Here is a 13,195-nt window from a genome sequence, read left to right as displayed (position 1 = left end):
TATTGAGGAAAACACCGTTAAGTTCCTCATTAAGTCTACGACATGTTTTAATTTTCAGGCCACTGGTCCAGTCCAGTGGTTTCCTCTTGTGTAACTGTAAAACACAGTGGATGTTATTACACGGCGCGGTTGCCACAGACCTCAAGAGGCTACAGCTGCCGTCTGTCTGCTGGCAGGAAAAAGACAGTTGACCACATTTAACTGTAGAGAAGTTTCACTCCCTTTGTTGTGATGGGACAATGTTGAGACGAATAACTGAAGCTCCCACTAGTAGAAGTTACTCAGGGGGAAGTGAAGGAAATACGTTGCAATGAATAAAATTGAGTCTTTTATTTGTTTAATTCAGGTTTTACTGGGAAAAACTGCAACTACAACATCGACGACTGCCCCAATCACAGGTGCGAGCATGGAGGGACGTGTGTGGACGGAGTCAACACCTACAACTGCCAGTGTAAACCGGAATACACAGGTTTGTTCAGAGGTGTTTCAGTACAACACTGGATTCTTATATAGTGGACATGTGTCAGGAAACGAGCGGCATCATGGGACATTAACCAGCTGTAATCCTCTGACCCGTTGGTTCCCCCTCAGGTCAGCTCTGCACCGATGACGTTGACGAGTGCCAACTCATGCCCAACGCCTGCCAAAACGGCGGCACGTGCCACAACATCCACGGCAGCTACCAGTGTGTGTGTGTAAACGGCTGGACCGGGGACGACTGCAGCGAGAACATCGACGACTGTGCCAGCGCCGCATGCCACTCCGGCTCCACCTGCCACGACCGCGTGGCGTCTTTCTTCTGTCAATGCCCCCTTGGCCGCACAGGTACATCAGGATTTATTTACCTCTGGGGGGTTTTCGTACGAGCTCAAATTCGCTGTCGTTGACTAAATGACGCTTTAATTATGGCGTGTGATGGACGAGGAAGTAACGGATTGAAACGAGCTCAAATTAAAGGCTGTAAAGTCGACACCAGAGAACGTGACACTCAAATAAATGCTGATGTTTGGTTTCTCCTGTGGTTTTGGAGTCTTAAACTAAACTAAACTCGTGCTGGTTGACAGGAGAGTGTTTCCTGCAGTTTGCAGATGTATCATTTCTTTACTCACTCACTCTAATTTGATGACATCCATTATTTAGTTTGACATGAGTTTTCCTTAAGCACCAGCTGTCGGTCATTAAAGCGATTCAGATCCCCGTCTTCCTGTCACGGCAGCTTCTTGTTTTATGGCCTTACAGCCCTGTGGCTTTAATCGTTAACCAGAGGACCAGTTTGAGTCATCGGACGTCTGGATCTTAAGTTATCAGAGAAACAAGCTGAGCAAACAGCGTCTCCTGATGTCCTGTGTCCACAGAAACGCTTTGGAGATGATGATGTATGTATACTGCTGATAAACAGGAGGGCTTACCTGAGCTTTCACACCCAAAATAACAGGTGTGAAAGGAGCCTCGGGCCCTGGTCCAGACCTCATGAGGCGGTCCTGGTCCAGACCTCATGAGGTGGTCCTGGTCCAGATCAAACAAACCATAGTTTGGTTCGTTTGCAAAGTGAAAACATTGTTTTTATAGGTCTGACTTTTGAAAAAATTGCAGTAAGTTGAGACGGCGTTGAGCAAGAGAAGTACTTTGTAGTTTTCGCCTCTAATGATAGTGAATTGATTATTATAAAATGATTGAAACAGTGGCTATAACATTAAAGGTTCTCTCATTTTCTCTATTCAAATGGAAAGACATGTTTTTTTCTTACACGCTTGAAAACGCCTGAAACTGTGTTGGACTCACATCAGATTTTCTGTCAGTGAAAAAATGTGCAGCACTGACAATTAAGAAATAGAAGTTTAAACTTGACTGAGTCACAGGTTTATGGGATTCAGGATAATTACAGTTCATAAAACAGGGAATCATGAGCTGACAGTCCTGAGTTCAGTGGATGAATAATGAAATCGACCGTCTGTCCCCTGCACCAGGTTTGCTGTGCCAGCTGGACGACGCCTGCATCAGTAACCCGTGTCAGAAGGGCTCCAACTGTGACACCAACCCCGTCAATGGAAACCATTTCTGTACCTGCCCCTCTGGATACTTCGGTGCTTCCTGCGACCAGGATGACGATGAGTGTGCTCTGGGTACGACGCTCACTCCTTCACCTGCCAAATCTCTGTCTGTTTCAACTGCACTGATGAGTCAAAGTTTAACTATAAATCAAGAAAGCTCACACTTATCTGTAATTATGGGATTTCTGGAAGCCCTGATTGTACCTGTAATGTTTGAATTCGTCCTGAACCAGGCTCCAACCCGTGTGAGCACGCGGGGAAGTGCATCAACACCAAGGGCTCGTTCGAGTGCAAGTGCCAGCAGGGTTACATGGGGCCGCGGTGCGAGCTGGACATCAACGAGTGCATTTCCAACCCCTGCATGAATGAGGCCACCTGCCTGGACCAGATAGGAGGCTTCCACTGCATCTGCATGCCAGGTGAGATACTCATGAGGTTTCATCTTCAGCTGTGGAACCAGGCAAATTTGTGATTTCTGGCCATATTGTTATTAATTTAAATTTAGTTTTCATTTCACCAAATTGCAGATGAATCAGAAAACAAGTCTCATAGAGTCAAACGCAGATTATTTATTCACCAGTTTTCAAACACTCCTTCGAGGTGAATCTGTTCCTTTTCAGTCTCTGTGGCTTTAGCGGGGTTCTCTATACTTTCCCTGTAATTTACGTTTGGGGTAAATACTCTGACCACATGGCACCAAACATGGAAGATGTAGACCTGAACCTCTTTCTCTTCCTTTTTACATCCTCCTATTTATTTAGTGCTGAAGTTATTTACAATTTAAGTTAAATTTCCAATCAATTTCAAGTCTGAACAGTTTGGTAACTGTCATTTTTCTTGTTGTTCCCTCCACGTTTTTAAAGATTTAGCTGCTTCTCTTTGTCATGTGTGATAGTAAACTGATGATCTTTGCGATTTTTCAGGAATTTGTTCATGTCGATAAGTTGATTAACTTAGACAATAATTGGTAATTGCAGTTATTCTCAAACTCTCCTAGCCACAGTGTGTAATTTAAGTCCAGTACAGAGGTATGTTACAGCAGTGTGAAACTGCCTCTCACTGTGTATCTCTGTCTCACCGATCCATCCCCCCCCCCCCCCCCCCCCCTTGTCCTCCCTTGCTAATTGGCCAGGCTACGCGGGGAACTTCTGCGAGATCGATTCGGACGAGTGCGCCAACAGCCCCTGCCTGAACAACGGCAAGTGTATCGACAAGATCAACTCCTTCGACTGCCAGTGCCCCACAGGTGAGGCTGCCGTACCGCTGCACAGGAGGGAGGAGGGGGGAGGAGACGTTTTCTCTCTCTCTCTGTCTCTCTCATTCAAACACACACTCACACACACACACACACACACACTTACACAAACACACAAACACCTCTCTGGACGGGCACTAATCCCAGCCCTGAGGCAGGCTTACCCAGGCCCGGGTAGCCCCGAACGAACGCAGCAGTCGAGGTGGAGAGAGAAAAAAAGAAGAAGCGATCTATAGGGAAAGACTTGAGGAAGTTTGAACTTTTTAAAGAAGTTTCTCATCCTCGTTACAAACTCTGATGACTGAGCAGAAACTTGTGGATCCAAACAAGACTAAAATTAGCAGGCAGAGCTACGGCAAGGCTTCATTTAATAACGTTTTCTGTGTCCTGGTGGTGAGCGAGGTTGTCCTTTGGTTTATTTTGAGGGGAGGAAGTTGTTTTGCTGCAGAAATGCCAGCGGCGTTACAGTATTTGGACAAGTTGGACTGATGTTTTGTCCTGGGGTGAAGGAATGCAACTATTGAGAGACAAAAGAGAAAGGGAGAAAAAGAAAGGAACGTTCTTCAAATGTTTTTTTTTTGTCGTTTTGAAATCTTTCACTGGGATCATTGACGTGGAAGTAATTTCTCTCTTTTTCTGGGAGGAAAATAACGAAGCTCCGAGTCGGGCGGATCAAAGACGGCCTGGGTGGAGAAAGGCAGGATTCCTCCTGTTGAGAGAGAAAAAGAGAGGAAGGAGGAAAAAATGGAAAGAGAGAAAGGAAAAGAAAGAAAGAGACATCCCAACGAGGAAGCTTTAGAATTAATAGAGAGAGGGGGGGTACAAGAGTGAACACAGGAGCTTAACGCCTACGAGAAGCCTGTGTGACATTGAGAGCGGGTTATGTGAGGAAGCAGCACTAAGTGGTGGCAGTGAAAGTGTTTTTTGGGGGGGTGGGGGGGGTTGAGACGCACGGACCGTTATGCCGAAACAGGAAGGGGGGGCCAAAGGAGGAGGGGGGAGGGGCTTTAACCGCTCTGCTTGAGATGTAAATTTGTCCCCGGGGGCGAGGAGGGTCCCCTCTTTTCATTTCTGTACATGGAATAGCCATGGAAACCCCACTGAGCGCCATTGAAATGTCTGATTCCAGCAGTCTGCGGATAAATCCCTCTTTGGCGGCTGAGGTGCACGGTGCATGTGCGCGCTCCCTCTGTGCACGGCCACATTTCAGCTTCAACTTTTGTATGTTTATGCATATGTGTGCATCAGGGTAAGAAATCCCGCTCAAGGTTCTTTTGATTTCCGTGAGGAGGATTTCATTTAACTGTGAAGAAACAGATTATTTGCAGCGCGTCCTGGCAAATAAACACTCACTTTGTGTCGCTGGGGTTTGTTCCAGGTTTTCTTTTTTCCCGCTGTTTGAAAAGTGGCTCTGGTGTTTGAACCTCTCGGTGTGCAAACAGCTCATGTTCTGCTTTTTGTCTGTTAAAGTTTCTTCTATATTGGCTGTTCGGCTTGTTGTTGATTCAGACTTCATCCACGCTATCACATTTACTCCTGTCATCCACAATACTCTGGAGTTCTAGCAACTAGAGCGGAGAACGCTGTTGGCCTGGTTTTAGTTTGAAATCTCCACGGCTGCGTTGTGGTCTGGACGCGCAAAAGCGGAGACTCTCAGGAATGATGACGCAGTTCCAATAAGTCATATTAAAAGAAATATGAAATGGCTGGTGTTTAAAATATAAGTGCAGTTATAAATTATGGTCATCATTATTAGTTCAATTAGGTCAACCCAAAATGTGTCTTTATTAATAACTTAAACATGATCTTTAAAGCATAAGTAAATTATCTATGAATCAGTAAAGCAGGTATCTTTGAATTAACTTTTCAAATTTTTCCGAGGCCCCTGATATTTTCTTCACAGTCCTCATGTCTTGTCTGCGCTCACGACCAAGTCAGACTGGTTCTAGCAAAGTCCTCTGGGAAAACTCCGCTCGCCGCCAGCCACACAAATACTTCCTCGCTGTCTGTCTTTTTTCTTTTTTTCTAAGCCTAAACCACCTGCGTCTTCCAGCGGTGAGGTGTGTGGGGGGGGGGGGGGGGGGGGGGGGCAGTGGAACTTTATCGCTTCATCAGACGACAACATCCCACTCGTCTCGTGGACTGTACCATCGTGTGACAGAGGGGACATGAGAGGAGAATATCTGAGATGAGCTATAATAAAACAAAAAGGGGAGAAAGCCTGCTGGTGGATTTTGAATGACGGGGAGTTTGAATAGTGGAGGGTCAAAGGTCAAGCTGGCTCTTTGTAGAGACGGCCCCGGAGTGGAGGGGGTTGTCGAGTGGGGCTGAAAGTAAGACGGGAGAATGCACATTGTGATGGAAAAGTTTTGGAGGACAAAGGAGGCAACAGGCTCAGTTTGGCTCAGATGAGGCGTTGGGCGCACAGGCCCGCCTTTGTCTCACACCCCTCGGTCAGGAGGCCTCGCAACTTTCATTCTTTCCTTATTTCCCCCCCGTCTCCCGCTCTAAACGAGCCAGTCCCCCCCCCTCCCACACTCTCCCTTCCCCTTTTAGAGTCGCGCTGAAAAGAGGAGACGGGGAAAATAGAGAGTGTATAGTGTTTAGCTCTCGTTAATTAACATGCAGATTTCTGATTCGTCGAGAGCCCTTGTAGCCTGGGCTCTGGATTATGAGCGGGACTGGTTTGAAGTGCTGAGAACACAGTAGCCATGTCTGTACACACACACACTCACACACACACGCACACACACACACACAGACATTGGCACAATAAAACCCTCTTGTTGTTTTTCCAGGCTTCACTGGGAACCTCTGCCAGATAGACATCGATGAGTGTGCCAGCACGCCGTGCAAAAATGGCGCCAAATGCACAGACGGCGCCAACAAGTACACCTGCGAGTGCACTGAAGGTAAACGAGTTCAAACAAAAGCTGAGAAGGTTTAACAAATCCTGGAATTACAGAGTATAAAACTTTTAGGAGTTGAAAAGTGTCAAGTTTTGGCACGGGAGGCCAAGATTCAAGCCTGTGAAATATACAGAATTTCAATTAGAACCCCCTCTTTTGTCAGGTTACAGCGGGAGACACTGTGAGACGGACATCAACGAGTGCTACTCGGACCCCTGCCACTACGGCACCTGCGTCGACGGCCTGGCCTCCTTCAGCTGCAACTGCAAACCTGGATACACGGGCCGGCTGTGCGAGACCAACATCAACGAGTGCCTGAGCCAGCCGTGCAGGAACGGAGGCACCTGCCAGGACCAGGAGAACTCCTACATCTGCAGCTGCCACAAGGGAACCACAGGTAAACACCACACACACACACACACACGGGAAATAAAATAAACTTCAGTGTGACTTCTGTCTGAAATCTTGGGGTAACCGATGCCAATTTTCTTCCAGGAATCAACTGTGAAATCAACATAGACGACTGCAAGAGCAACCCCTGTGACTACGGGACCTGCATCGACAAGATCAATGGCTACGAGTGTGCATGTGAACCGGGCTACACCGGTAAGCAACTCCAACATTAGCTTTAAACTTGACGGAGGAATCAGCGCAACACTTTCTGCAAAAAGCTAAAATCACAGCAGGAGAAATGAAGATTACATTCAAACAATTCGAAGGGGGCATGTTCCTCGAGGTCTGGACGGAGCAGTGCGGCCCTGATGGGGAGGGAGGGAGACAGATGGCGAGCGAGTGAGCACGCTCCTCTGAGGCTCGACCGGTGTCGCCTTCCCGCTCCACCCTGTCCCCGACCTGCTGCTGTTAGGACACGCAAGATGCCCTCGCACACAAAGCGCAGACACACACACACACACACACACACACACACACACACACACACACACTCTCTCTGGCGAACACTGTCACCGGAGATTTGAGCCAGAGAAAAGATTGCCTGAAAGATTCCTGAAAGTTGAGCTTTTAAAAGCTTGGAAGCCGGGCCCCTGCTTTAAAGCCAAATGGGCCGCCTTTATGTTATGCGCGGCACCGGGCTGAATGGCGTCAGTGCCTCAAGTGGCCGACAAAGAGGGGCTTAAAACCCCCTCATGTTTCTGGGAATCGATACATCACCTGCTCTGAGATATAGACTTCATTGTGTGGCGGCTTTGTCTGTTGTGTATTGTGTATTTAAAGGAAAGGTATCGGCATAATTTCAAAGCCACTTCACCGCCTTTACATCAATAAAGACGATGAAGAATGAACATCAAGCACCGTTCCTCTCTCTTCCTTCAGGCACCATGTGTAACATCAACATCGACGAGTGCGCCATCAACCCCTGCCACAACGGCGGCACCTGCATCGACGGCATCAACGGCTTCACCTGCGTGTGTCCGGAGGGTTACCATGACGCCACCTGCTTCTCCCAGGTCAACGAGTGTCTCAGCAACCCCTGCATCCACGGTGACTGCAACGACAAGATCAACGGGTGAGCACGTCCGTAAACTGGTGCAATGAAAGAGTCGAGTGTAAGAGGTTGTTCCCACGGTTTTCAGTCTTTATGCCAAACCAAGGTTACCAGTCGTTGGCAGTTTCACTATTTTTACTGGCCAATAAGTTTATTTTCCAAAATGTACAACTATTAAAGATTATAATACTATATAATTACTAAGACTATTAGAGTAGGTGATAAATTAAAGGTTCAGTGAATACGATTAAGGTGAAAGGGTTATTATATATATAAAATATAAGGGTTAGTTAAATATCCCCAAAGATCAAACAATTTTCCTTTGGCAGATTTGAACATTTTTAACATTTTCATTTAAATCAATAACCACCTGATCAAAGAAGAAAAAGAATCTTTCACTTTTCTTTTCAGTACTTGATAGTTTTTGCAGTTTGGTGCAGACGCCACAAATATCTGACGCTAGACTTCAAGTGAAATTTTGCAACAAAAATCAATTTCCAACCCTTTTCTCCCCGTCAGCTACAAGTGTCTGTGTGATCCTGGCTGGAGCGGCAAGAACTGTGACATCAACAACAACGAGTGTGAATCCAACCCGTGCATGAATGGAGGCACCTGCAAGGACATGACCAGCGGATACGTGTGCACCTGTCGCATGGGCTTCACCGGTCAGTATCCCTGTGTGTGTGTGTGTGTATGTGTGTGTCTGCGTTTTGGCTTGTGTCATGTGTTCATCATCCAAACCACACTTCCCCTCCGCCACACCACTTGACTGTTGACCTTCATCTTAAATTGAAGTGTGTGTAATAAATCCTCTCCCGGCTCCGACCACAGGACCCAACTGCCAGACCAACATCAACGAATGTGCCTCCAACCCCTGCCTCAACCAGGGGACGTGCATCGACGACGTTGCCGGCTACAAGTGCAACTGTGTCCTGCCTTACACGGGTATGAAAATATTATTGCGAATCGTTGATATGCTTATGTGCTGACCTGGTGCTCAGGCATTTCCTCACAGGGGCAGTTGGGGGGCGGGGGGGGCAGTTTCCACGGCATGTGTACTTTAAGTTAAAGAGCAGAAGCAGGAGTCGTGGTAAATAACTGTCGAGTAAAGTTCAGCGGCAAGACTTCCTCGGGGCTCAGACGTCCAAACCTCTGCGGTGCACGAGCGTCCTCGATGAGAGATCTGGAAAATATTTTCATGTCATCTCAGCTATTACTTGAAAAAACAGATAATAATGGAAAGGATCAGGGCAAGAATTTATTGTATTTGTTGAGTCGTCTTTTCGGAAAAAATCTGCAGGCCCCTTGCTTGTGCCGGGGGGTGGGAACGGGGTGCTTGACACATTTCCTGTTTGCCTGCTTCCTGTCTCACAGAAAAGCAAATGGCTTCACAATGGGCGGAAACTGGAGCCGGCTTCCTGTACGAGCCGTGTGTTGTGGAAACAGATAGGGAAACGTCTCCGCAGGCCTCTAATACCAACAGAACCTGGCTAAAATCTTCTGATAGCACTGACTGAAAGATGATTCTGTGTCCATTTGGGTTGGGTTATCTCCAAGTTCATGACTCCTACATGATATCGCACGGTGGCCCTTAAGGTTGTTATTGATTTCAAATGAGGCTCTGGTGTAATATGAGTGGTTTTCTGTTGATGTGTTGCAGGAGATAACTGTGAAACCCTGATGGCCCCCTGCAGCTCCAAGCCCTGCAAACATGGAGGAATGTGTCAGGAGTCTGAGGACTATCAGAGCTTCTCATGTGTCTGTCCTGAAGGATGGCAAGGTAGACATGACATTCACTGTGTCACTCAGTAGAGCGCACATCTCCACAAGGGCCCAACAGTCCCCTTAGATTCAATCAAGCTGCACCAAATGTCACTCACTGATGTTAGTCCCCTAAATACACCTTCTTTTCATCAAGATCCATGAATGAATCCCGGGGAAATTGGTGGAAACTTTGCAATATTGAGGAAAGTGAAAAACAATTCCTGGATCTCCAGATCCAAAATTGAATGAATTCTTTCTTGGTTCATTCTTTAACCTAGTTTCCTCAGAAGTACGTCTGCCAAGGCCCGACATTCTCTTATGAAACCACATTTAAATTCACTGGATTTAGATTTTCTTTTGGATCTGCTCCACATTGTTGACACATTTTTTTCCTCAAGTTCCATGAATTATTCTCAGTGGAATCAGTAAAAATGTTGAAAAACGCCCTCACAATGTTAAAGGAAGTGGAATAAAAATTCCTGGATCCGCTCTCTGATCCTGGCTCACACCAAAATTTAATGGATTGTTCTTTGGGTCAGGTCACCAGCACCTGACCTGAATTATACGAGAAATTAAACTTTCCCATTTGTATAGAGTATGAAGTTCAATAGTAGTTAGTAATTCATTTAATATCCTGTTATATCCCATATCTTCTTATCTAAACATGCTATTGTTCCTTCATGTGAGATGAAATAAAAATCTCTTCTTGCGTTCCTTTACTCTCAGGACAAACCTGTGAGGTGGACATCAAGGAGTGTGTGAAGAATCCCTGTCTCAATGGAGCGACCTGCCAGAACACTCTGGGCAGTTACCGCTGTGGCTGCAAACCGGGCTTCACCGGACGCAACTGTGAAACCAACGTTGACGACTGCAAGCCCAGTGAGTTTTCCAATTCTTCCCCCTTCATTAAACCCCCTGAACCCACATCCCCCCCCCCCCCGGTGCTAAGTCAAACTTTCCTCCTCCTCAGACCCCTGCAGCAATGGAGGCTTCTGCAAGGACGAGGTGGACGGCTTCCTGTGCACCTGCCTGCCCGGCTTCAGGGGCACAAAGTGCGAGGAGGACATCAACGAGTGCGAGAGCAACCCGTGCAAGAACGGCGCCAACTGCACCGACTGCGTGAACAGCTACACGTGCACCTGCCCGGCCGGCTTCAGCGGGATCCACTGTGAAAATAACACCCCTGACTGCACGGAGAGGTACGACGCTCACAGAGAACAAAGAGCAGGGGAGCAGTGGTGGTTTTTGTTTTAAATTTACACCGATTTGTGGGTCAGGTTCAGATCAACAGGTTCATTTTCCTCCTCCTGATAAAGTAGAGCCCATTTTCTTGTCCACTACTGCCCTCTCTGGTGGAGCTTTGAATAAGCTCATCATCTCCTGTACTGCAGCTGTCACATGAGCAATGTAACACAAGTTTTCTGTGCATTAAATTAGTGTGTGACTGTAGAGTTGTTGCTAAAATGTTTAAAGTTTAAAATAATACAATAAAAATACTCTGAATTTGCTCATTAATGTGACTTTTACTTTTCTCTCCTCCTTCTCTCTTCTACCTAAAAAGCTGCAGAATAACTTGCATCTCATTTTGGTTTATTTCAACCATTCATTCCTCTTTTTCTTTATTCTGCAGCTCCTGCTTCAACGGCGGCACCTGCATGGACGGCATCAACACCTTCACGTGTTTGTGCCCGCCCGGCTTCACCGGCAGCTACTGCCAGCACGACATCAACGAGTGCGACTCCAAACCCTGTCTGAACGGCGGCACCTGCCAGGACAGCTACGGCACCTACAAGTGCACCTGCCCTCACGGTTACACCGGACTCAACTGTCAGGTAGGAGTTGTTGCTCTTTGTCATTGTGTGTTTTTAAAAAGTGAAAGTTTTTGAGATGTTGTGGAGACTTTGTACTGTAAAGCTGATGTTTCTGTAGACGTTGATTCCCATATTCCATTTTTCAGGATCCACTTTTAAACTCTTTTTCTCAGAAAATAACCAAATCAGACCGTATTTTCATATTTAAATTTGTAAAAAACCATGTTGATACTGTGTGAAACAGTGGTTTTATGTCAAATTTCTCTCCTGCACCTTTCAGAACTTGGTTCGCTGGTGCGACTTGTCCCCCTGTAAGAACGGAGGAACCTGCTGGCAGCGGGTCACCACCTACAGCTGCGAGTGTGAGACCGGCTGGACGGGCCTTTACTGTGACGTCCCCAGTGTTTCCTGCGAGGTGGCAGCCAAACAGAGAGGTAAGATGGACGATGAACAGGTTATAAACATGTGTGCACAGGTGTTTTACCTATTAAAGTCATTTAAATCATCAATTAATATACCTTCTATCTCGTCCTCTCTACGCAGGAGTCGATGTCGCCCATCTGTGTCGTAACTCGGGCCAGTGTCTAGACGCAGGAAACGTTCACTACTGCCACTGTCAGGTGGGATACACCGGGAGCTACTGTGAGGAGCAGGTGGACGAGTGCACGCCGAACCCCTGCCAGAACGGAGCCGCCTGCACCGACTTCTTGGGCGGATACACCTGCAAGGTAAGAAACCCAGAGAAACCTGAATTTACATGAAACTGAGAAATCAAATCCATGCAGCATCAGTGTGAAAACAGTTTGATATGTTAATTTTACTGGTTTTAATAAACATACCTGTGTTGTGACAGTTTTCCAGTAGAAATCAGTCTAATCTTGCAAATGTTTACTTTGATTTTAATTGCAATTTGAGTCGTAAATGCATTTCAAAGGCCTTTCAACCTTATTTTATACATTTTAAAATCTCAAACCTCTATTTAGTTTAGTTAATTTGTTAAAGTACAGTAGCTGTGTGGGGAGCTGGAGTCTTTCCCGCTGCAGCAACACTGTGCCGTCTTAATGAAGAGGCCTGTTTATAAATAGAAGCTCCGTTATGTTAATCTCCTCTGGAATAAAGGATCTGCTGGCCTTGGCAGGATGGAGGCCAGAAAAACAGCCAGGTAAACAAAAAAACATCTTTGTTTCATGTCAGACATTGATTAAACTTTCCCCTCTCTTCTCCCTCTCTCTTCCTCTTCCTCCTCTTCTTCTCCTTCTTCTTCTCTCCGTCTCTCAGTGCATGCCAGGCTACGTGGGGACCAACTGCTCCGACGAGATCAATGAGTGCTTCTCCCAGCCGTGCCAGAACGGGGGCACCTGCATTGACCTGATCAATACCTACAAATGCTCCTGTCCCCGCGGAACCCAAGGTCAGCGGACCCCACGCACACGCCTCCGCACCTCTTCTTCCTCTCCTTCCTCCCCTTCCTCGTCTCCACGCTTCATTAATTAGGGCTTAGCAGCGCCCAGAGCGAGTCTGCAAACTCCTCCTCCCGTCTTCCCTCCATCCCTCCCTCTACTTGTCAAATACGCCATCGATTTCTCCCTCGCAGACATGAAGGGAGTGTGTGTTGTAGGTCAGACTGAAGTGCGCTGTGAAGAGTTGGGTGGATCCCAAAAAAGCCAACATGTTTCTGGAGTTTTTCTTTTTTTTTTATAATCAAGACTGTCTGAGCCTTTGACATGAAATCCACCATGAAATTGGTCTTTTTTTCTTTTAAAATTTATTTTAAAAACACATCTGAACTTTTCAACCCTAAAACCATGTAATCCCCCCCCCCCTCTCTTATTCTTCTTTTAGCCCTAAAGTGTGTTGCATTACAGAAGCAGGGCACATGCTTTAATTTGATTTTGTATTAT

The 13,195-nt window shown here is 46.6% G+C and overlaps 1 protein-coding gene across 3 annotated transcripts in view; it reads left to right on the top strand.

The window, feature by feature from the left end:
* The window catches only part of LOC117768146 (neurogenic locus notch homolog protein 1-like), a 42,258-nt gene that overhangs the window by 16,513 nt on the left and 12,550 nt on the right, over window positions 1-13,195 (top strand). For all 3 annotated transcript variants that reach the window (XM_034596275.1, XM_034596274.1, XM_034596273.1), the window contains exons 5-22: window positions 347-469; window positions 592-825; window positions 1,968-2,123; window positions 2,285-2,470; window positions 3,184-3,297; window positions 6,105-6,218; window positions 6,379-6,612; window positions 6,711-6,821; window positions 7,548-7,740; window positions 8,239-8,384; window positions 8,551-8,664; window positions 9,380-9,499; window positions 10,210-10,362; window positions 10,454-10,682; window positions 11,114-11,315; window positions 11,575-11,728; window positions 11,838-12,022; window positions 12,573-12,705. In XM_034596275.1, coding sequence (XP_034452166.1) covers window positions 347-469; window positions 592-825; window positions 1,968-2,123; window positions 2,285-2,470; window positions 3,184-3,297; window positions 6,105-6,218; window positions 6,379-6,612; window positions 6,711-6,821; window positions 7,548-7,740; window positions 8,239-8,384; window positions 8,551-8,664; window positions 9,380-9,499; window positions 10,210-10,362; window positions 10,454-10,682; window positions 11,114-11,315; window positions 11,575-11,728; window positions 11,838-12,022; window positions 12,573-12,705 — 2,901 coding nt within the window. The remainder of the gene's footprint in view (window positions 1-346; window positions 470-591; window positions 826-1,967; window positions 2,124-2,284; window positions 2,471-3,183; window positions 3,298-6,104; window positions 6,219-6,378; window positions 6,613-6,710; window positions 6,822-7,547; window positions 7,741-8,238; window positions 8,385-8,550; window positions 8,665-9,379; window positions 9,500-10,209; window positions 10,363-10,453; window positions 10,683-11,113; window positions 11,316-11,574; window positions 11,729-11,837; window positions 12,023-12,572; window positions 12,706-13,195) is intronic.

This window comes from Hippoglossus hippoglossus, chromosome 9 (genome assembly GCF_009819705.1).
Source record: "Hippoglossus hippoglossus isolate fHipHip1 chromosome 9, fHipHip1.pri, whole genome shotgun sequence".
Lineage (NCBI taxonomy): Eukaryota > Metazoa > Chordata > Actinopteri > Pleuronectiformes > Pleuronectidae > Hippoglossus > Hippoglossus hippoglossus.
Note: the sequence above shows the minus strand (reverse complement) of the source record. Positions and strands in the feature narration are given on the sequence as shown.